Here is a 24,731-nt window from a genome sequence, read left to right on the forward strand (position 1 = left end):
TGATGGGGGTTTAATAAACTTAAGTAATGTCGATAAATAATATATTGCCCATATTTATAGTTCAACAAAGTGTAATTAGGACTTGTATCATAAAAAAATCAAGTAGAAATTACAAATAAATATATCTTAAGATGACAATGAAACCGAATTTATTTTCCATTTCATTCATAAACTTGATACTTTTATTTATATTTAATTAATTTGTCAAATTTATTAATCATTCTTCACTAGCTTCAACTATACATACTCCTTCTTGTTTAATCTTTACATTTGTCTTCAACTGATAAGGAGAAAAAGTGTAATATTATTAGCCAAACCACGTGCTCTTTATTCGTGATAAAACGCCTGCGCTAACTCGGTATGCCAGTAGAGGAAATTCTTGAGTTAAAAAACTAAAGTGAAGTGATCGTCAATTAAGAAATAATCGGTAAGGTATGGGCTTATTATCGGAAGGCTCTCCTCTATCTTGGAAAGAAACAAAACAGTGGGCTGACACTGTTAGAAATCAAGGAATTTTGCAGTTTATTAATCTATATCATAAACTGAAGAATCGTCAAAATGATGTATTGAAGTGGGGAGATGAGGTTAGGTATTTTAGCTTAATAGTATTAGAGTAACTAATATTATTAGCTAATCATTTGGATTGGAATTTTATTTAAATTTGATCATCATTATGTTTTAAAAATTACAGCAAGAATATTATATTACTTTTAATAATTACCAAAATAATGATATTTTTGTACATTGACGATAAACAACTTTATCTTAATTTATAACTAAATCTATGATTACGAGCTGTGAGCGTGATATAATTTTGAGTCTGACAAGGTCTAGGTAGTGTATTAATATTTCTTTCTTTTTTTTCTGTTAGAAGTTACTGTTGTGCATGTAGGTGTAAGTGTATTGACAATCATACCCAGCGTCTTGTACAGGTATTTCAAGTGACAAAACTTAATGTCGTCATATATTTGAACAGTGACACTGACAGTAACTTCAGAAATAAAGATGGTGTGTAGTGTATAAAAGCACTACAACATAGATGGTGAATGCGTACTAACCATGTATGATTCTGTAGCGTAGACCTAACTCTAAAAACTAAAAATTAAATTGGGTAATGTTCATTATATTTTAACTCCCCTCATTGTTCTAGTATAACTATTATTTGTACATGTGACACAAACATTTTATTCTTGCTGGCTAATTAAAATTAGTTGATTTAACATTTACGAGATAGTACTATGATATTAACATTAAACCCTCTGCCATTTGTACGAAATGGTATTTTATTACAAGTTTTTGTAGCATAATAATTAATAAAACATTAATATTACAAACTGAAGATAAGAAAATCACTATCTTTGAGATTAAATTTTTTTAATTAAATGATTTTTTTTCAAGCTAATTAACAGATTCAGTAAATTTAATGTTTTACTACTGAAAGTGTTATAGGCATGTCAGAATCAGTAAAGAATATCTGAATAATGTCTGATGAAATGGTACAGTATAATATATAGTGATAAGTTCTAGCTGTGAGCTGCTGGGTAGTTGTTATTCAAAGAGTACATTATAATATTGGGAATGTCTAGCTATCATCTGGTATCTTAACAAATCTTGTGAAACATGTGGTATTAGCAAGTTCTGACTATTGCAGCTGGGCAACTTATCTGAAAAAATGGTTAAACAGTACATTGTTATACTGGAAATGTGTCATTACAACAGTTGGTGTTTCTTAGCAACACATATATCAGGCCAACTTGGACTGGCTCCTTTGAGTTATGAGGGTTGTGTGCACTGTGTACAGTTTGGTTGGTTTCTTTGGGTGCTTGTTTCTTGTATTATTAAACACTCCCTTGAAAGTTGTGCTGTTGTGTACTAGTTGTCTTATCCTAGTTTCAGACTGTATAATCATTATGTTTTTATTGTGTGGGCTAATATCTTTAATGAATTTATCATCTCAGTTTAAATTCTTTTTGAATATAGCTTTAAAGCAACCGTAGCTCATACACAAATAAAATGTTTTGGAGTAAGACATATTTATTTTTGTCAGGTGATTAGAAGTTGATCATTTCATGATATTTCATAATATACATTGTTTGATTTAGCAGACATTACCTCAAATATTTTAAGAATTAGTTTAAACAAGGGTTTTTGGAAAAAATCTAAAATTTGTTATGGAATCCATTTATGTTTGAGTGTTATGAACTCTCTACAGTATGGTAACATTTGTTTTGGACTTTGTTACGGAATCCTGTTACGTGTGAGTGTCACAAACTCTGTATAGTAAAGCAACATTTGTTTTGGCCTTTGTTATGGAATCCTGTTATGTGCGAGTGTCACAAACTCTGTACAGTATGGCAATATTTGTTCACAAACTCTATATAATATGGTAATATTTATTTTTTTAATTTACTCTAAGTACATTTTTTGAACAAATAAGTTCAATATCTTGGCTTTTTATAAATTACCTTCTTAGTAAGTTTTTACAAACCTTTCAAAACTTGTGATATTCTGACCATTGTATGTTTTATTTTTTTCATTATAGTTCAATAAACTCTTCTGAAATATATGTATTACTGGTTTCTTGCATTTTTCTATAATTTTTAAAATTTTATTAATGAAAATGTATACTATCTCTTAAAATTATCTATAAATTTTCAATAATGTTTGGCTTGGTTCTTTTATTTCAATTTTCTTTTTTGTGAAAGTTTGAAGCCTTAAACTGTAGTATGTATACATTTAGAAGTAAACTGTGCTTTTTCACACAACTGAATCTGGAAAATAAGACTCACATTTAGTTTTAATCACATCCTAAGCTGAGTATGTGACCTTGGAAATAAGTGTTGATTATTAATTGAATTCTAGGTTGAATATATGATTATCAAATTTGACCATGAAAGGAAAATTGCACAAGTTAGCCTCCGAGCCAGTGATGTTCTGAACTACATGCATCAGAAAGAAAAAGAAAACCCTAGGTAGAAAGAGTTTCAGTATTTTATGATTTTCTTTGTTCATCTGAATACTCCAAAACATAATTTTCAAATAATACTGATTGAATAGAAAATTCTGCATTCTCCCAGTAATTGTTATTTGATTCAACAAACATCTTAATGAATTTTTAATTTCTGGGCATTAGCTCCAAACTAACCATAATTCTGAAGAGGCAGATAAGCTTTTTTTTTTTTGGTTGTTATTGGAAGGTAACTTCTGTCACCAAACAGGTTGAATATGTGTAATTAATCTTAATTCATGAATTATAAGGTTATTTTATTTTTTAATAAACCTTAAAAAATTGATGTTTATGCCACAAAAAGTATCTTGTCAAAAGTGAAAATAAGCAAACGCTAGGTTAGGGAACAAAAGTTATGTGTAGGTGTCAGATAATCGAAGCACTGAACAGTTTTTTATATTTAAAATAATGTTTCTAAGTGAAGTTGTGCTTTTATTTAGAAGATTTATTGTGTAATAATAGTGATTGAACAATTAATTATGCATATTAAAACTTAATTTTCTTATGACATTTAAGTATGAATTATGCCAAGATAATTGTGTGATAAAGTAAGTACAGTGTGTGTTTGTGCACTTTTCTGTAGTGAAGATTGTAATGCCATAATGGAGAACATATATTGTGTCTAAATATGGAGCAATTTTTGCACAATGAAAACCTTAATAAATGTACTTTAAATATTCTAATTTAATTAAAAGTTATTTTAATTAAATTAAAACATTAGCAATGCTTGAAACAATTGCTTTTAAAGTATTCAGAGCAGAATGTAAAAAGTATATGTATCTGTATTCCTCTTGACTTAAAGCTTTAGAACTTGTGTATTTCAGCTGAACAGCTGTTATTTATAACTGCATGTTATACATTTTGTGTTTAATAATATATGTTTTTGATCATTGTAGAAATGGAGTAGAAACATACTTCAAATAAGAATTTTTGATTAAGTTAACATTGTTTAGAAGGGTAATTGTTTTGGTATCTCTGGCAACAAATTAAGCTTTCCTTGAGATAAAAAAGTTGCATGTTATGCCCGTATAAATAACTTCACTAGAAGCTGCAGACAGATTTGTGTAGATTTCATTTGACCTTGTTAAGTGTGTGTGTGTGTGTGTGTGTGTGTGTGTGTGTTGTTACATGGCTGGAACATGTATGTCATCAATGAAGGTATCTCTGAGGTTCTTATCTTCATAAAGAGTTTTACTTGCAAGCTAACACAGTGTGATATTATCTATAATAGGAAGTAAGCATTAACTGCTGCACTCTTGAGTGTATTGATAAAACACAATTCATGAGATGCATCAACACTTGTTTATGAAACACTTAAGGGAACAGTAAAACCTTGTAATACTTCCACATAACAGCACAAATTGATTGAGATGTGAATGTATAAAAACAACTATAGTTCACAAGGATGAGTTACGTGGTTGTGTTTTCGATTGGTTTAAACGACCAGGTGATAAAGTATCATGAACGTGTTTAAAATACTAGGATTGAAAGAAAACAGTAAAGTTGTCTTGTAACTTAATTCAGTGACTTTTAAATGTAATACCATGGAATAAATGAAATTTAGTTACTAAGAAGTTGCATTGTGTGATAATATGATAGAATCTGTACATTTGAGTTAACAAAGATGATTTGTACTGTTAACACTTTTAATTCAGCTGTTTTGTAGTAATGTGTATGGGACCTATTTTCATTTATCATTTTGTGATATGATGTAAAGGTATGATTACATTTAATATAGTTTGTTAACTGTAGTTTGTAATGGAATTAGTACTTTTAATACAACTGGTTTTTGGCAGTGTGTGTGTTGTAAGGTGGTGTTGGCAAATTTGATGGAACTATTGTTTTGTGAAATAACAAACAAGTTATTAGATGAAATGTAGTTTTTTTAATTATTTACTATCTTACTGCTAAAAAGAGATTCAAAAATGATGGTCTTTAATAATTTTATTTAATATGATTAGTTTGATTTTTAACTGACAGTGAGGTTCGATCCCTGTGGCACCCTGAGTTTGGAGCTTACATGGTAGAAGCTACACCTTCCAAACCTTATGGAGGTTTAACGTCACATTTTAATATTGTGGAGGCTAACATGCAAGCTAGGTAAGCTTGACTTGTGTGGGTGTCTGTAATACTACTCTAATAAATATTTATTAGTTTTACTTTAAATGTTTGGTACACTCTTTTCTCTCTGTTTCATACCTAATGGGTGATGTAAGATTGCTGTTATCTTTGTCATAAAATTAACTATGGTAGTTACCACTAACTCTTAAGTTGCCAGTTTAACCCTCTGGTGAGAAACAAGTTTGTTGTGCATAGATAAATTTTAATGGGACAAGAAGAGGAAACTAAAAAATGTGGAAATATTCCCTTAAAATTTTTATGAATTCATAATACTCTGAGGATGTAACAGTATCTTCCACTTGTTCTATTGGATATGTTGTTAGAGTTAGAGCAAGTATTTGGCAAACTGTTTGCATGTGTTGTCTAATATTGATGAATTAACACAAGAAAAAGATGTGTGTGTGTGTGTGTATCACTGTGTTAGTTAATGATTACAACTGTGAAATCAAATTTTGTTTTCTCTGTACAATACCAAAACACTCATCAGGTGTTGTAATTATTAAAAGTACCATTTGTTATAAATGAAAAGCATTTTTATCAGAGGATGCAAAGTAATTATATGGTAATGTCCTTTCAAAATTCGTGTGAGCCCTTTTATTAAATCAGTTTTATTTTCAAACAAATTAATCCCTTGGGGAGAAGCATGTAACAGGATGAAAATGATATAGTTTGTTAAAATTTATTTAAGAGGAAATAACTATTGTATTAAAATAAATTTGTGAACTTCTTATTGCTTGAAAATAATTTAAAGTTGACTTTTTGTGTTGGAAACTTTGGGTTCTACTTCACATTGGAAATTTTTTGTCATGAAATAAGGTGTGCTTCTGAAGCTTTTAGTATCCAACAGTTTAAAAATATGTAACTCAAGTGAGAGTTGAGAAAAAGTGGAACAAAACAGAAAAGTTAAGTGTTCTTAGTATTTCATTATATTTCTATGAACAGTATGAAATTATGCTTCCTTACCTATGTATGAACTGGATGAAATAATGTTTCCTTATCTATGTTTGAACTGTATGAAATAGTGCTTCCTTATCTTTTGTATGACCTGGATGAAATAGGGTTGTGTGTGCCATGAAACTTTATACTGTAGTGATTGTTGGTATAATTAGTGTGTGATCACCCAGCTTTGAGCCAAGTGCATAAACAGTGTTGTGAAAGTAAACATGCCAATTTATTTTTACACTTAAATCATTTCTAAATTAAGTAAGTTAAGCTATTTTCTGTTATACCACCCACATTTTAATAAAAAACCTCTTTAATCAACAGAGAATATAAATTAATAAATAAACAAATTTTTCCAGTTCTTCTGACTGTACATTTCATCTTATACTTTCACTACACAGATTAACAACATTAGGTTATATGTAAAAGCAGTTGTAACTTAGGGTTAACTAAATGCAGTGACATTCCTATATGTTAGAGTTGTTAATTTAACTGATTTTTAAATTTTGTATGTCACAAATTCCTTTAACAAATGATATTAATTTTGATTGACTTGCAAGGGAGTTTACTAAAGATTGACTGCCTAAACTGCATTTTTCTACCTCTTTGTTGGTTAAGCTTGATATCACAGTTGTGTGGGGTTGGTAGTTTATGCTTCATCATTTTTGGTGGGCTATACTCTAGTCTACTGCAAGCACTAGTGTCACATTCTTTCTTCGGTTTTTGTACAGCTGTTACAGAAATGTAAAGTTTTCAAGTTGAATGTATACAGTTAGGTCAGTTATGAATGATGTTATTATGTTTTTTAGTTCAAGTTGAGTGTTTACATTTGGGTTAGTCGTGAATGATGTGGCTATGTTTGTTTCGTTCAAGTTGAGCATTTACAGATATGGTAGTTGTGAACAATGGGATTATTTTTAGCAGTTTCTTATAGTTCAAGTTTGAATATATTTGAATATGAAAGTAAGAAATATTAAAATGTAGTGAAGAGTAGATTTCTGATGACATCTAAATGTGGTAATATGAGAAAGATTTCACATGGGATGTGTGTTTTGTATGTTGTCTTAAAGCTGTTACAGTGCACACTTTATTTGTGGATTTGGACCTGTGGTGATGTGTGTGTGTTGCATGAGTTGATTTGGATTTGTTGTGATATGTGTGTTTTGTTTGTCAACACTTCCATTAGTTAGGCTGTCGGTGTAATTCACACAAACATTAGTCAATTCGTTTTTTTACCAATCTCTCAGTGGTTTAATTTCTTTAAGGTGGACATGATATTCATACAGACACTTTATCTCAATTTTAATAATTTTCTAACATATGACTGGAATGTTTTAATTTTTGTTATACTAGAAACTTTCATAGTTGTATTTTGACACCAGTGAAACTTTTATGCTATTCCGAGATTACTCAGTGAAAAGAAAAAAACACTGCATAAAGTTTCTCTTCTAATGATTTTTTTATAATGGTTGTTAAACACCTCATTGTGTTTTGCTCTGTGTTATGTTTTCTTTATTCTGTCTAAGAAGTATTGGAGAAAGTAGATGAAAGTTTGTTACTGTTTTTTCAGACGTGAAGAAATAAAAGAATCACTTGAAGCAGGAGAGTCTTTAATGTGTCTGACAAGTTTTCCCAGGTAACACTGTACACTCTACAACATCAAATAGTATTGGGTATCATACTACACATTTATAATTAAAAGTAGGGCCATTTTATTGGTCTGGTCCTCAAGCCCAAAGGGTATCTCAAATACAGGCATTCAAGTTTTATGACTTGTTTTTATGTGCCTTCCAATAAGATCAAAACATGACACATGCATGCAAATTCTCTTTCATCAGTAGTTTGTTTTATTTTTTGTGTAGTTACTTTTAACCACAATTAAATATATAAAACAAAAGTTGTACAACTTCTTTCACCTTATGCTTTTCTATGATTTAGTTTTATAACTCTTAAATACATGCTGTATTACATATAATTTTAACCTTTAGTATAGAACTTTCAAGTATTTTCAACCAGAATACAAATAGTGAAGATCAGGACAAAGCCGGTTATCTTAATTATGATGCAGAAAGATGAAACTGTGTGGAGAATATCATGTTTTCAAGCAGTGCTTAATTCCGGTACTATTCTTTTATGGTTAAGGAGACATTTATTAAATAGCTCTATTTTAAGTTTTTCTGAAAACAGAGATGAGTAATTCTACACAAAATGTAATAATAACTTGAGCTTTAATTAGAAAAGAAAAAAAGATGATTCCTAAATGCTCACTAGATTTACAAGTTTAAGTAAGAACAAAGCAACATCATATGAATTTCTCACAGTTAGAGATTCTTTGAATTTTTCTTTATGTGGACACTCTCTTTCTCTCATTTATTTATTTATTTATTTTTTTAAGTAAGTTGAGATTTAGTAGTCTCAGCTGTGTTATAACTTGTATATAGAGAATCACATACAGGTGTTTAGATGTCTTTATCTTTTCATAATGTATATAGCATTGCAATGTGGACATTAAACTTGATGGACAACTGTACTACAGGTTAAATGTCTACATTGTAATGCTACACTGGTGAGTATGCTACTAAATGTGTAGGTAAACACTAGATTGTCTATGTTGAGTACCTGGTTGGTGATTGCTACTAATTAGATGCTCTTTAGTATGTTTTTCTGGAATTTTTGCCTGAAAACCAAATTTAGGTAAGTTCTAGAAAAGACCTACCAGTGCAATGATATAAATGCTAATGATATATGTACCAATGTGTTAAGTAAATTATTTGATAATAGCTATTATAATTGGTTTTGTATAATCTTGCCACACAGGTGTTGTACTTCATTTGTTGCTTAATACATGTATTTTCATAGGTTTTGTAATATTATTTCAAGGCTAGGCTGTGAAGACTTCACTGATCCACCTACAAAGCCCAACCCTCACAAAGGTGCCTTACACTCCTTATTTTTTCCTGATGAAGCCGTGTATGGGAAACATCCAAGATTTAAGTAGGTATATTCATAGCGTGCACACACACACACACACACAAGATTACAAAATGAAAATAATAAAATTGTGTATAAGTAAGCAAAAGTTGATTGCAACCAAAATTGATGAAATGAAAATGTCTTGAAATATAATCCAATAATTTGCAAAGACAAAATTTAATTGGGAGGGTAAGAAAAAAAATATTTAGTGATAATGAGTAACATGTAATTATATACTAACATTGAGGGTGGTCTGTATCTTCAGTTATACACCATTGTGGATAAGAATCTGTTGTGCAACAACAGATAAGAACATTTGAACATACTAAAGATGACTGAATCGATGATGCTCTGAATTAAATTACATTCAGTTATTGGGAGGTAGTTGTTCAGTGGTAAAGGATATCTAACCATAAGTAAACCAAGATAATTCAAATAGCAAACAAGTAATAGATAATACATGAAAAGTAAAATTAATAAATAAAAAGGATTGTTTCGTAACAGTATGTAATAAAAAGCAACCAGTCCTCCACCCTAGAATACAAAGTGAGAAGAAAGGTGTCAAAGAAAGAGCATCACAGAGAGACAATGAATTAGAACATTGTGTTTAAGAAACGTTTTGGAAAGTATGGGCTGACTGAAGTAACCTTGCATTAGAATAAATAATGTGTCAACTTGTAACAGAATAACAGAGATTGTATTTAGTTTATTGTTGTATTCATTAAAATATAACTAATTATGTTGGTAAAGTCTTGAACTTGTGTTTCAAGTTTATAGTTTGATACAGAAAAACATGGTTCTGATTTATAAGAAACAAGGATAACTATTGTAAAATAACTATTTATTTGAGTTAGGTATTACATTTAACATAAATAAGATAATGAACTCTTAAAATAAAAGAAAACTATTGTATAAGTTCAGATTGCCATTAGTTTCTTCGGTTATTTTCAAGTTCCAGTTTCTTAGATAAATATTAGTTCAAAACCTTGATGTTAAAAGAAATCACCTTTTAAACCATTGGTAATGTTAACCACTATCTTTCTAAACACTTAGCCTCACTAATTACTGCATTTATAAACACTTAACTTTATTAACCACTACTGTGTTACTTTAAATGTACAAGTTTTATCTAAAATGAATAAGGCATGAAAATTTTATCTGTTTGAACAATAATTCTGAGTTAATTTTTATAACGTGGAATTATAAAAACATCATAACTCTATAATAACAATATATAAAGGTCACACAGAATACAACTGTTTTATATGTAAAGTCATTTAACTGTTAATTTTTTTCTTCTTTTTCAAGAACTCTTGCTCGTAACATTAGGGAGCGGCGAGGAAAGAAAGTCATAATCAACATACCTGGTATGTATAACCTGTTATTTTAAGCAAACTACTTGTTGTTGTTATGTAAAACTGATTAGTTTGTTTTAATGTAGTGATATATGAATGAGTTGAATTCCATACTAAGCTAGTAGTATAGAAATGTGAATTATATTTAGTAATAAAAATTTTCTGAAGTCATATTTATTAATACACATTAATAATAAAAGTTGTAAGAATCATAATTAAAGTTTAGAAAAGATTAAACAAAATAAGTGACATCTTGAAATAGCAAAAAACAAAACAAAAATGTATATATTTTTGTTATTTGTATTGAAACAATGCTATTTTGATAGCAGCATATTTAGATAATGAAAGTTGCACTCAGAGGACATTAATATACGTCAGTTTATGTGTATAAAATAGAAAGACCAAGTATTAACAGACAGAACTGTAATATTTTGTTAACTTGGTGAATTACTTACTTATTTACATAACTATTTGTGGCATTACTGTGGTGTTTTTTCCAACATTATACATATGTGGTGGTTCTTATCTTCCAGTGTATAAGGATGTTAATACACAAACCCCATTTGTGGAGGACCTAACCATACTGGGAGATGATGGAGAGGGAGCAAGAGCCTCTCTTCCTGATCATATCTACATGGATGCCATGGGATTTGGCATGGGATGTTGCTGTCTCCAGGTGACCTTTCAGGCTTGCAACATACGCGAAGCTCGTGTACTCTACGACCAATTGGCACCAGTCTGTCCCATTATGGTGACTTGGTTTTTACTCTGTTATTACATGCAGATGTATAATAATGTTCCTTCCATGTTGTGACAGTCAGTGTTTTCTAGTTGTTAAGTTACTTGTTGGTCTCTTGTGATATGTGTTATTCAGTGTCTTTATGCAAGCTCGTTATGTGTGATTTATATTAATGGTGTGTTGCTTTAGATAATTATTGCATATTATATATAATTCACGTTGTGGTATGAAATTCCTCAGTATAATGTGATATCCTGAAATTTATTTAGTTTTTACAGTGTCTATGATGCATTAATTTGGCTTTAGATGTTTAATAATCTGTTTAGAATATAATATGCTCTATTTATTACTGTTTGATTTTCATTGAGAGTTTTTTAAATTTATAATAAGTGTGAACCAGTATAATTTTTTTTTTATTGTGTTCAGCAATGTTTTTCTTCCTCCAGATGGCTCTTAGTGCAGCCTCCCCAGTGCAGCGTGGTTATCTGTCAGAACGGGATTGCAGGTGGGATGTTGTATCAGCTTCAGTTGATGATAGAACAAACCAAGAACTTGGTATTGAGGTCAGCTAGTGACATGTTTTTCCATTTGATTTCTTCCAATTGAAGTGCTAACAAGTTTTGTAAAATTGAGAAAACTATCACATCAGTTGAACTGAAATAACTATCATTTCTGTCTGTTTGAAATGCTGCTGTTGAAAAGCAAGTTGTTGAAATATTATTTTCTTTCATGATATCTAGTGATTGATTATTTTCATGCTCAGCTGATTACCCTGATTTTGTATGTGTTCTAATAGTATGACTTAATTTGTCTGTGACTTCTCAAAGAAACTGAAGTCAATGTTGTTTATCTTGTGTTTTTCTTACTTTCTCAAGCCACTAGTAGATGACAGGTTTCAAATCAACAAGTCTCGGTATGACACCATAGATAGTTATTTGTCACCAGAAGGAGAGAAGTTTAATGATCTTGATGTAGTTTATGACCGAGATGTGTATCAACAGCTGCAAGATGCTGGTATGTTATGTTAGATTCTGTGAAAAAAAACAAACAAACTGTGTTAGAAATTAAACCAACTTATCTTTCTTTAAGGATATGAAGAAACATTAGTTTGGATTTGAATTAAGAAATCTGATAAGAACTTTCAGGGTATGGAGGAGAGAAATTAATTAAAAAATGTATGAAAGTTCTTGTCTTGATTCTTGACTGATAATTTTTACTTGAGTGTAACCTCGTAATATTTTTGTAGGTATTGACCACCTGCTAGCCCAACATGTTGCTCATCTATTTATTCGTGATCCAATCTCTTTATTCTCTGAAAAGTTGCATCCAAATAATGAAGATACAGACCACTTTGAGGTTTGGAGTTTTTTAGAAAGGAAAATGTATAAAAATGCTTTAATTCCCCATTAACGTTTTATGTAGAGACATAATATAAGAAAATATGTGATCTGGGTCAAAATAAACAGTGTTGAATCTTACTGTTTGAGATTTAAAACTAATTACCCATATAATTAATTAGAAGTGAAATGTTTAAGGACCTTCTAAGAATTATAATGTGTTTGGTTGGTAGCTGTTTTAGTCAGTATTGTTGTGGTTGTTTAGCTTAAGTTAAAAAAAAAGTTTAAAGTGTACCTTGTATAAATAAGTAATTTAACAGGTTAATTAATTAGTTTAGTGGTATATTCCAGTCTTAAATTCTGTGCATGTGATTTCTCTGTTATGTGTCTTTATCCTTAGTGTTTCCTATTTTTATTTGTGATTTAGTTTTGTTTAATAAACCAAGAAACTTTAAGCTTAAAACGCACACATGCAATGGATAGAGAATGCGAGCTGTGAATTAAACTTTTTCTTTCTCCATCACTGGAGTTATTTCAGGCATGTTTAGGATTCTAAATACATGAATGATTAGAATAATCACACAAAGTACATAACTCATCCAACCTACATGTAAGTTTAAAACATATAATAAGAAAATGAAGAAATAAAATATAATTAAGAGTGAACATCATGGAGACTTGTGTTATCCAGAATTTAATGGAACTTTATTATATTGGAAGTTGTTCACAGAAGTTCTTTTTCTTTTCCAAGCTCTAATATTTCTGTATATTTTTCCTTTAAATGTTTTCATCTGCATATTCAAGAGTTAGGAGTCAATTACAAAACAAATATTAAGACTATAGTGTTGATGGCAATGACACCACACTGTGTATCATTTGAAAACATGATTTAGTAGTTAACGCTTGTTGATATAGAAATAACAAAATAGTTGGATTTTGTGAAACATCCAGAGAAGTAAATGTGGAAAAATGTTAACACTAGTTCTATTACAGATTATTTAGTTTATGACAAAATGTTTTGTCCTACCAAGGATTGGAGGTTTAAATCGACTTTTAATCAGTTAAAATCATGTACTATTCTTGGAAACATGGATGATATTCTGTTGTTTTTGTTATCCAGTTTTCAGTATATTTTAATATGAATTATTTAACTTTTCAGTCAACCATCAAGTTTCATTGTGATAAATCTAGACTTATTTCAATCACAAGAGATGTTATTGATAAGCAAATTATTATAGGTAAAACCACATTTTGTGACCTTATGAAGTAAAATGTGAATATTAATGTAAACTACTGTTGAGAGTAGTTAAACAAAAGGTGTGTGGTGTTACGTAAAGTAAGCTATGAGTATTGAATGAGGTTTAGAAATAAATTGAAACTTTGACACAGTATTCAGTTGACCATCTGGCAGTCTATGAGGTTAAGAAATAAACTGAATCTTTCTCTTCAACAGAATATTCAGTCGACCAATTGGCAGTCTATGAGGTTTAAACCTCCACCCCCAAACAGCAGCATTGGCTGGAGAGTAGAATTTCGACCAATGGAGGTGATGAACAATTTGTTAATAAAATTGTCACTTCTTATATGCATTATTCTTCATATATTAATAAATACAAAAAAATTAAGACTGTAAATGTAATAGTTAATTATAGTTGTAAACAGTAAGACATGGGACCATGTTTTAAAAGAATGAAGGCATTATATATTTCTAAGTGTTAAGTTATGTTTGTCAATAAGCCATCAGATTATGTTTGAGAATAGTAGGGTTATAGAACAAATTTTAAACACAGGATCATAAAATGACATTTTATTATTATAGAGAAACAAATAAAGTATATGGCTTGTTTATATATCTACAAACTAAATATAGTGGTGTGTGCGTATACCTTAAATTATTTGATTATGGCTCGTGTTTAGGTGGGTTCATGGCTCAATTGCCGGTTAATGATTGGTTGGTTGACAGCTTAATTATGAAACTTTTACAGCTGAGTTGGGAGTTATTGTTAGTTGATATTTGATAGGTAATGCTTTAGTGCTATAAGTTTATAATTACTTGTTCCTGATTAGAATATTCTTATAGAAATCCAAAATTACAATGCTAATATGAATGTCTATTGTCATATAATATAGCCTAAGACACTTGTCTGTGTTGTAGAGTTAACTGTATAGTAAATAGTTTCTTTTATGTTCTTATTTAATACTGAATTGAGTTTTGTATGTTTGTTATTTTAGGTCCAGCTGACAGAATTTGAGAATGCAGCATTTGTCGTGTTTGTGGTACTTCTCACGAGAGTTATTCTTTCCTATCAGCTCAATTTTCTCATTCCTGTCTCAAAGGTATTTATGTAACTTTAAACATAATTCTTGTACACTTTTTAACTTGAACTGTCATTTTAATCAGGATTCCTTTATAGTTGATCTTGTATTTGTGTTTAAAATAACCAATGGTTTGTCATCTGTGTATGTGAAACAGATCATTTTAGGCATCTGGATTTACAATTTCACACAATCTTACTGTAAACATGAACAATTATACATATCTGTGTGTGCATGCATGCTTGTGTGTGTATTTGTCATCTACAGCTTGCTGGCTGTATCACTGTAATTTTTGGTATGGTAACTGAAATCTGTCTGTTGGCTGTTTCATTTTAGAATTCTTGCCTCAGAAGGAGGATAAAATAACACAGTTAAATAGGTCATATTCCATTCTTTTATAGACCTTTTAATTTTTATTAAAGATGCAAGTACTTACTCAGTTAAATAAGTCTATTATTACATTCCACAAGCAGGGTATACAATTAACATCTAATGAGGTCATTAGGCAATTGATAACAAAAGGAAGATGAACATTACCTAATGTTTTTCTTCTGTACAGTTTTTGCTTCCATAATTTGTACCTTCAGCTAGTCTCAGTAAAACAGCTCAAATTGTAGCAGAAAGTTGAGTAACATTTTTAGCATTTCTTGTAGCTACATCAGTTGATTTTGTTGTAGGTGGATGAAAATCATAAAGAGGCTCAGAAGAAGGATGCTGTGAGAAACAGCACTTTCTGGTTTCGAAGAGATGTAATGACATGTAAGTAATAATGTTTAATCACCATTGGTTGGTTGCTAGTTAATACTTTGTTTCAAATGATTAATATTTTGATAATGATGGTGACAGTCCACCAGAAGCAGCTTGTGTGAAGTGGACTGTTCTTCTTTATGCTGTCTGTTTCTGTATTTATTGTGTGGTATTTTCAGTGATGAGGAGAAAACCCACTTGTAGAGAAAAATATACATGAAAAAATGGCTGGTTTGGGTTGAGAAAATTTTTTATGTAGAGGAGCGAACAACGTTTCGACCTTCTTCGGTCATCGTCAGGTTCACAAAGAAAGAAAGAGGTAACTGACCGATAGCTGATCACATGTTTGAAGGGGGGTTGTGTAATTGAGTGTAGGAATGTAGAGGGCGTGCTTAGATGTTGGATTATATTTATTAATGTAGGTATAAAGGTGTTCATTTTGATTGGTTTATTTTGGGCTTGAGTTGTTGTATAAGTAAGGCTTCTTTAATTTTGCATTTGTTTATGTTTGTTTCTTTATTTAGTATTTGGGGTTTTTTATGGTTATGTTGTGTTTATTTGATGTGCAGTGTTCGAAAACGTGTGAAGGTGACTTTTTGTGTTCTTTGAATCTGGTTTCTATTTTTCTACTTGTTTCTTCAATATAGAAGTCGTGGCAGTTATCACATTGTATTTTATAAATAATGTTGGTGTGGTGTTTGTCAGTGTAGGTTTTACACAGTTATAGACCTTAGTTTTGTGCCTGGTTTTTGAATAAATTTGGTATTAACTGGAATGTCATATTTTGTTACTAGTTTTTGCCAAATGTTGGTTATTTTTCTGCTGATGTCAAGAATATATGATATGCAGCAAAATATGGTTTCATGATTTTTTTAATTTGTGGGATGTATTTGCTTTTGTTGGTTGATTTTGCATTTTGTCTAGGTGTGTTTTCTACCCTTTGTGGAGGAAACTTATTGAAGTTGATGAAGTATTGTTTTATTTTGTCTAATTCATCGTTAATTTTATCTGGTGAGCATAGTTTTATGGCTGTGTTTATTTGGTTTCTTAGTATGTTGAGTTTTGTTTCATGTGCTGAGTCCCAAGGAATGTATAGTCAGTATGGGTGATTTTTTGGTGGATTTCTGTTTTAAATTGTGTATCGGTTCTTGTAATTTTGAGGTTAAGAAATGATATTTGATTGCTTTCTTCCTGTATAAATGTGAAGTTAATGGTGGGATGTATAGAGTTAACGTGCTTGAAAAAATTAAGTGTGTGTTTTGTAGATGTGAGTCCCGCAATCGTGTCATCTACATATCTGTACCAGTATAGTGGTGGATGTAATGCTGTGTTAATTGCTCATGTTTCAACTTGTGTCATAAAAATATTGGCTAGAACTGGTGAAACTGGGTTGCTCATGCTTAGGCCATTTATTTGTATATAGTTGTGGTTGTTGAACATGAAGTTTGTCTTCATCGTGGTGAACTCTATGATGGTTTCTTATTGGTTGTTTGGAATGTCTTTTGATGGGTTAAGATCTCGGATATGGAGTTCTAAGGCTATCTTGCAGGTGGTTGGGACTTCTGTAAAAAAGGGATATAACATCAAAACTGGCCATTAAGGCTTTATGATTAAGTTGATTAAGATTAGACTGAAAATTAAGAGTCTTTGATGAATGAGCTGGCTGATGTTACATATTTGGAGAATGCCCATACTGTGTATTTACCAAGATTGTAATTAAACAATTCATATATGGAGATTATTGGTCGTAAAGGACAATCTGGTTTATGAGGTTTGGGGATGCTGTATATTTGTGGCGTGCGTGAGTCGGTCTTATGTAGGTAGGAATAAAGTGTTTTTGAAATTGTGTTGGCTTTTTTCATTCAACAATGTAGAAAGGAACAACTAACCCCTAACTTTGTAAAGGTAAAACTATCAAAAAATTTCAATCAATGCACAAACATTATCCAAATTTTACAGAAAAACTACTTAAATCCATGTTGAACACGAAATACAAAGAACTACATGACTTACAGAAACAAAAAAATGAACTTAGACCATCAACTGGCATGCTGCATTAAACCAGAGATTTACGGACTTATACAACAAAACATAAACCAAATCAACATTAGGAATGACAGGAACAAAAATATCTGCCACACTAAAAAACTAGAAAAACTAAGATGCAAACAACAGAAAATAGACCAACACGACAATCTGTTGACTAACCTCATAATTAACAGATTCGACCGACAATTAAACATAGACTAGATTCATCGACTTAACAAAGGACTCAACTTTAGAAATCTCAACCTTAGAAATTAAAACATGTTTAGAAGATCTAGCCAGGAGACTTGTGATACTTTCCACAGAAAGAAGACAACTTTGACATTTTTTTAATATCAAACAGGTAAACTTCCCAGAAAAAATTAAAAATTAATATTTTCCAGAAACACTTAAAAACAACTAAACTGATTTTTTTCAAAGAATTTTGTCACAAAACCATCAACGTAATTTCACAAAACAGAAAACTAAAAACAATCCTACAAAAAGAGACATTAATTCCATTAACAACTTAAAACAAGACAAAAACATAATTCTTAAAGCAGATAAAGGAAACGCTATAGAAATAATGAACACGAATAAATACATCCAAAAAATGAAGAACATCCTATCAGATGCAAACAAATTTAAACCATTACACACAAATCCAACAAAGACACACAAAATGCAACTAAACAAAATACTACTAAAAATGAAAAAAGGCAACACAGTTTCAAAAACATTTTATTTCTACCTACACAAGACTGACTTGCACACACCACAAATAAACAGTATCCACAAATCTCGTAAACCAGATTGTCCATTATGACCAATAATGTCCATATATGAATTGTTTAATTACAATCTTGGTAAATATATAACATGGGCATTTTCCAAATATGTAACATCAGCCAGCTCATTTATCGAAGACTCTTAATTTTAAGTCTAGTCTTAAACAACTTGAGCATAAAGCCTTAATGGCCAGTTTTGATGTTATATCCCCCTTTACAGAAGTCCCAACCACCTGCAAGATAGCCTTATAACTCTATATCTGAGACCTTAACCCACCAAAAAGACATTCCAAGCAACCAATTAGCAACCATCATAGAATTCACCACGATGAAGACAAACTTAATGTTCAACAACCAAAACTATATACAAATAAATGGCCTAAGCATGAGCAACCCAGTATCACCAGTTCTAGCCAATATTTTTATGACACAAGTTGAAACACGAGCAGTTAACACAGCATTACATCTGCCACTATACTGGTACAGATATGTAGACGACACAATTGCAGGATTCACATCTACAAAACACACACTTAATTTTTTCAAGCACGTTAACTCCATACATCCCACCATCAACTTCACATGTGAACGGGAAGAAAGCAATCAAATATCATTTCTTAACCTCAAAATTACAAGAACCGATACACAATTTAAAACAGAAATCCACCAAAAAATCACCCATATTGGACTATACATTCCTTGGGACTCAGCACATGAAACAAAACTCAACATGCTAAGAAACCAAATAAACACAGCCATAAAACTGCTCACCAGATAAAATTAACGATGAATTAGACAAAATAAAACAATACTTCATCAACTTCAATAAGTTTCCTCCACAAAGGGTAGAAAACACACCTAGACAAAATGCAAAATCAACTAACAAAAGCAAATACATCCCACAAATTTAAAAAAATCGTGAAACCATATACTGCTGCATATCATATATTCCCGATATCAGCAGAAAAATAACCAATATTTGGCAAAAATGGTAACAAAATATGACATTCCAGTTAATACCAAATTTATTCAAAAACCAGGCACAAAATTTAAGTCTATACTATATAAAAACTACACTGACAAACACCAACATTATTTATAAAATACAATGTGATAACTGCCACAACTTCAATTTGAAGAAACAAGTAGAAAAATGGTAACCACATTTGAAGAACACAAAAAGTCACCTTCACACGTTTTCGAACACTTTAAATCAAATAAACATAACATAACCATAGAAAACACTCAAATACTAAATAAAGAAACAAACATAAACAAACGCAAAATTAAAGAAGCCTTACTTATACGACAACTCAAGCCCAAAATAAACCAATCAAAAGGAACACCTTTATACCTACATTAATAAATATAATCCAACATCTAAGCACGCCCTCTACATTCCTACACTCAATTACACAACCCCCCTTCAAACATGTGATCAGCTATCAGTCAGTTACCTCTTTCTTTCTTTGTGAACCTGACGATGACTGAAGAAGGTCGAAACGTTGTTTGCTTCTCGACATAAAAATTTTTCTCAACCCATTCCAGTTGTTTTTACATAAGTGTGGTATTTTATTTAATGAAGGCAACAGTCCACCAGAAGCAGCATGTGTGAAATGTACTGTTTTTCTTTATACTGTCTGTTTATATATTTATTGTGTGGTATTTTGTTAATGAAGGCAACAGTCCACCAGAAGCAGCTTGTGTGAAATGTACTGTTCTTTTTTATGTCGTCTGTTTATGTATTTATTGTGCAGTATTTCATTAATGAAGGTGACAGTCCACCAGAAGCAGCTTGTATGAAATGTAAAGATTCAGATGATTCAGAATACACCAAAATGACCATTAATGAAATAATCAATGGAAGGGACAATGGTTTTCCTGGACTGGTGCCTCTAATTAAGAAATTCTTAAGCAGTGTTGATGTGGATGTTGACACTCAGTGTACAATACAACAGTACTTGGGACTCATGCAGCGACGAGCTTCAGGTAATTTTTTTGAAGTATAATCTGTATGTCTAATTTTGCTTTGATAATTGTGCAGTAGTATTGAAGGTGTGAACAGACAGACATTGTAGTTAAGTCTGACATGTTGTTTCTTGAGCTTATCTGCTTTTTAAAATATGGATGTGATGTTGCATGACTAAGAACATTCATTGTTTGAAAATGTATTGAAACAGAAGCCAGAATTACAAAAGATACTGAACTTAAGAACTTTGTTGCTCTTGTTATGGGGATAGTGATACTGGTAAAGCATTATTTGTGATTTTTGTAATCTTAAACAACTTTCAAAATTCTTAAAACAAAGAAAAGTGTCTAATTTGGTTAAAATTGTGAGGGATGAAATAATTTGTAATGAGTGAATATTATAATTGTTGCAAATGTTAGTCAAAACAAGATGTGTACTGATTTAAAAGACTTTTTACAAAAATTAAATATACTATTTTCAAATCAGTATGATTTCTGTCTCTCTTGAAGGGCAAAATTGTTATGGTTCTTTCTGACAGTTTCATGGTGGTATCTCCAGATTTCTTGTCAAGGAAGCAAACATTCTTGAAATCTTTGTTTTAACACCTTGGATCTTCTCTATTGGGCTCATTTCCACCATATCAGTCTTTTAGCATGTCATGTTCCTGACGGGATTAATTTAATTGTAGATCACTTCTCTTGACCCAACCTGATTCTTCCAACAGAATGAACGTTACACCAAAGTTTTTCAGTGGATTTACTCTTGGTTTGGGTCTCCAACCATTGATACTTCTGTGACTCCTTCAAATGCTCACCTGCAACTGCGTTGGTCGGCAGTACCTCGTCCTCAAGTATTCACAATAGGTGCATTCAGTCAAAACTGGACAGATTTGTATATCTGTATGCTTTTCCTCTTATTCAGTTATTGCTCCAAGTTCTGATTATAGTGTTGTGGTTGCACCATTGGCCGGCTTAAGTGTTGCTTCCAGTTCTTCGATACCTTTAACTATTCCACATTGGCTATCTCTGCTGAGACCATCTTGATTAGAGATTTTCCATCCAGATATTTAGAAACTCAATTTTTATATCTGGAAGTTTTTCAGCCCTTTGCCCAATATAAGGGCTTAACTTCTAATGTTTCTCTGTATTTATCTAAATCTTTCCATAGATCATGTACAGCCATTTATCAATGGAAATGGCATATTGACAGTCAGTTGTGTATTAAAATGAATTTAAACCTTTTCATCCTAAAGTATCAATTATATCCCAATTTATAACTGGTATTTGAGAGTAGTAGTCCTGCTTCATCTATAGTGGCTTTATATAAGGCATCCTTATCACCTTATGTTTTTGGATTCCAAATATTGGAAGGTTTTTGACACTCTAAGCACTATTATGTTTAATTTAATCCGTTTTTGTTTTTTTTTGGCCTTTTTAATTATGGAATTGGGATGTTACATCCTTCGTTTGAGCTCTTAGCTTTGTGTTCTTAGTTTTATCTTTCTCTTCAAATGTATTTTTCATGATGATGAGAAACCTACTTGAAGTAAAAGTGTATCTAAAGATGACTGGTATGAGGATTAAAACATTGTTTCAACCTTCTTAGGTTATCTTCTGGAGTTTGTATTTTTGTTGTTATTGGCATGTAGACATGGTCAGTTGGAGTTGTTTGCAATCCATGTGTATCAGATACTTTATCATTCCACATGTCTTGCTCTGTCCCAGTACGTTTTTCTCCCAAGACCAACAGCCAGGAAAAGGGAATGATCTCTCTCAACAAACCATTTGCCTGCCATTTCTCACTTCATGATCAATCTGACTGTGATTCTTTGTTATGTCATGTTATGGTTGTTTCTTCTATTTCCTGTGCCTTATCTTCTACTACCCTGATGAGATGGCTTCACAAATTGATTCATATGACCTACAGTGGATTAACATTACAGGAGAGGAGTCTTTTGCATGTTGGTAGATTTGTCATATCTGTGTCATTAACCCTCTAGAAGACATTATGCAGGCTGGTATATGTACTACTACTAATACTTTCCTGTCTCATTACTTACATGATATCTGGCAGTTTCTTATTCTGAGGTTTTTAACCTACTCCCTGTAACTATTTTAACTGCATCTGTTAGATATTAACCAGAAGTGACTGTTTTCCACAATCATATAGTCCCTTTATTTCTTACTGGATCCCATTCTGTGGCAAGTGTTGCCCAGACATGTATAATTTCAGTTTTCAGTTTCACACAACAACCACTTTCACTGTTATCACTATAGTTTGCAACAGGGGTGTTCCATAACACTAAGTACCTACTGGTTGACATTACCATGTTATCATGAGCAAAGCTTATGGGGATCCTGCTGATCTTCAGGTTAAATAAATTTGGGCTAGTTTGCTTTTAAAAATTTGGTGAACTTGGTTCATCTCTTGCATTGGTTCGAGAGCACTGTTCTTCAGCACTCCACAACAGACAGACAGACAAACACACTTTCCTAAATTTAAAATGTATTTCCAGTAATACTTATCTCTGCTGACACATTCCTGCCCTACCTCCCCACTAAGAGGCAGTTTGTCTCAAAAAAGTGATTACATTATCTGAATGTGGTTTTTCTATAAAGTACCAGGTTAGAGGGTGCATTGAAGTCAGTGGAGAACTTTGCAAATTATAATTTGCCAAGGTCATTTGTGTGTGGTATAAAAGACTGGAGTGAGAATCTTCAATGCTTGCATGGACAAAGAGTGGGAACTCTGGAGATTGAGAAATAGCTATATTATCAGCAGAGGTAAGTATTATTGGAAATATGTTTTCAGTTTAGGAAAATGTTAACTTCAAACCTGAAACTACTGTTGACTGGCCATGCATTAAATTTTCCAAAATATGCAAAAATTGTGAGATTTATTGTGAAAGGTAATTGCAAAATTAAATATATTTTTCTAAAGGTGGTATTCTTAATGTAGACATGCCTTTCTATGTAGTATTTTAAACTGTAGCTGTTAAAGATATAAATTCAAGAATTTCTGTATTAATACTAATTGACATTTTTAAATTTATTTGACTGAGTGTAGGTATCCGTTTTTAAAATCTTGAGAGAATGTTCATTTAGGTATGCTATAAGATAAACTGGAGACTGTGTAACAAGGGTGTATGGTAAAAAATGTTTAGAATATTTTAAATTTGTAAGAGTACAGAAGTGAAGACAACAAGGCTTGTTATTCCCTTCCTAGGTGAGCTGATGACAACTGCACGATGGATTCGAGAGTATATCCACAACCATCCCCAGTACTGTCGGGACTCTGTTGTAAGCCAGCAGATCAATTATGACCTGCTGAATACAGCTGACAAAATCCAGACTGGTGAACTGTTGTGTCCAGAGCTACTGGGAAGTTTCCAAAGTAAAACAAAAGACGACATACCAAATGCCGTACAAAAAGCAGAAAATTGCTATGACCATGTTAACTCAGGCGGACAGTTAGAGGATTGTTATAGCCATTCCAACTGTGTTGGAGGAGAGAGTTGAATACTACTTAAGTAGGAGAAGCAGTTTACATCCATTAACAAGGTTTATTTTTAATATAAGGCTTATGTTTATTACTTTTTAAGGAAAGAGATTTCAACTTTAATCATATGTAAAAATAAGAATTCACAGCTCAATACTTTCTAAAACTACCCATTTAAACAGAATATTGTGTAAACCTTGATATTCAAGATAAAAATAGTTGGTCCTTGTTAAGTGCTTTGTATGCTAAATGTATGATTTACTTTTTATATAAATAAAATATTCCATCACACTTGGCCACATATCATATGCTTCACATAAAATTGAATTTGTTTGTCATTACTTTTTATTGAAAATATTTACAGGGTTTCTACACTTCCTAGACACTATAAAATAGTCCTTTTGTGATTGGGAGCAGTCAAAAGTTGTTTTATTTAAGTAACTAATTTCTTCACATGATGCAATTTTTATTTCTCTTTTGTTCTTGTATAATCAGTTTATTTAAGTAAAAACAAATATGATATTAGCCTACTACTGTTTGCTTTCTTAAAATGGAAAATATTTAAAAATATGTAAGGAATTCAACTTGTATTTAAAGGAGTTCATGTTTGTTATCTTTAATTATTATTGTTGTTACAGTTACTTCATTATCTCGTATGGATGTTTCTGCTGCTATTTTTTTCAAATGTGTTCAATTAAAACATGACCAAATAATCAACTAAGCATAAAATGTAATGTGTGGTTGTCCATTAGAAAGCAAAGTCCAAGTTTTATTGGTCTACATTTCATGATTAAACATCATAAACTGAAGAACATATTCAGGTTTCATGCTAGAAGTGTGCAACTGTATTCATGTTATTCTTCAGAACTATTAAGTTCTATTGATTAACAAATAAATGATCTTTGTGTGCGATA

At 31.3% G+C, this 24,731-nt stretch overlaps 1 protein-coding gene across 5 annotated transcripts; it reads left to right on the forward strand.

Moving 5' to 3' along the window:
• The first annotated feature begins 308 nt into the window (after nucleotides 1–308).
• Nucleotides 309–24,731, forward strand: Gclc (glutamate--cysteine ligase). Of its 5 annotated transcripts, none has more exons than XM_076506003.1 (15): nucleotides 317–584; nucleotides 2,863–2,972; nucleotides 4,988–5,107; nucleotides 7,641–7,706; nucleotides 8,930–9,064; nucleotides 10,352–10,410; nucleotides 10,932–11,149; nucleotides 11,584–11,700; nucleotides 12,013–12,151; nucleotides 12,384–12,493; nucleotides 13,928–14,020; nucleotides 14,707–14,811; nucleotides 15,468–15,549; nucleotides 20,124–20,339; nucleotides 23,545–24,731. In XM_076506003.1, the coding sequence occupies exons 1-15, from the start codon at nucleotides 435–437 to the stop codon at nucleotides 23,835–23,837; spliced, it is 2,013 nt and encodes a 670-aa protein (XP_076362118.1). In that variant the 5' UTR covers nucleotides 317–434; the 3' UTR covers nucleotides 23,838–24,731. The 5 variants fall into 5 exon arrangements, with proteins under 5 accessions (XP_076362122.1, XP_076362118.1, XP_076362120.1 ...); XM_076506004.1 differs by having other exon boundaries at nucleotides 318–584; nucleotides 8,951–9,064; XM_076506007.1 differs by lacking the exons at nucleotides 20,124–20,339; nucleotides 23,545–24,731 and adding an exon at nucleotides 15,630–15,772 and having other exon boundaries at nucleotides 309–584.

The sequence above is a fragment of the Tachypleus tridentatus genome, chromosome 6 (assembly GCF_004210375.1).
Source record: "Tachypleus tridentatus isolate NWPU-2018 chromosome 6, ASM421037v1, whole genome shotgun sequence".
In the NCBI taxonomy this organism is placed as follows: domain Eukaryota; kingdom Metazoa; phylum Arthropoda; class Merostomata; order Xiphosura; family Limulidae; genus Tachypleus; species Tachypleus tridentatus.

Excerpts from the sequence above, each read along its gene's own strand:
- Gclc (XM_076506003.1), top strand. The coding sequence starts at position 435 with ATGGGCTTATTATCGGAAGGCTCTCCTCTATCTTGGAAAGAAACAAAA. Across the intron at positions 11,150-11,583 it reads CACCAGTCTGTCCCATTATG|ATGGCTCTTAGTGCAGCCTC; the intron begins GTGACTTGGTTT and ends TTCTTCCTCCAG. Across the intron at positions 20,340-23,544 it reads CATGCAGCGACGAGCTTCAG|GTGAGCTGATGACAACTGCA; the intron begins GTAATTTTTTTG and ends TTCCCTTCCTAG.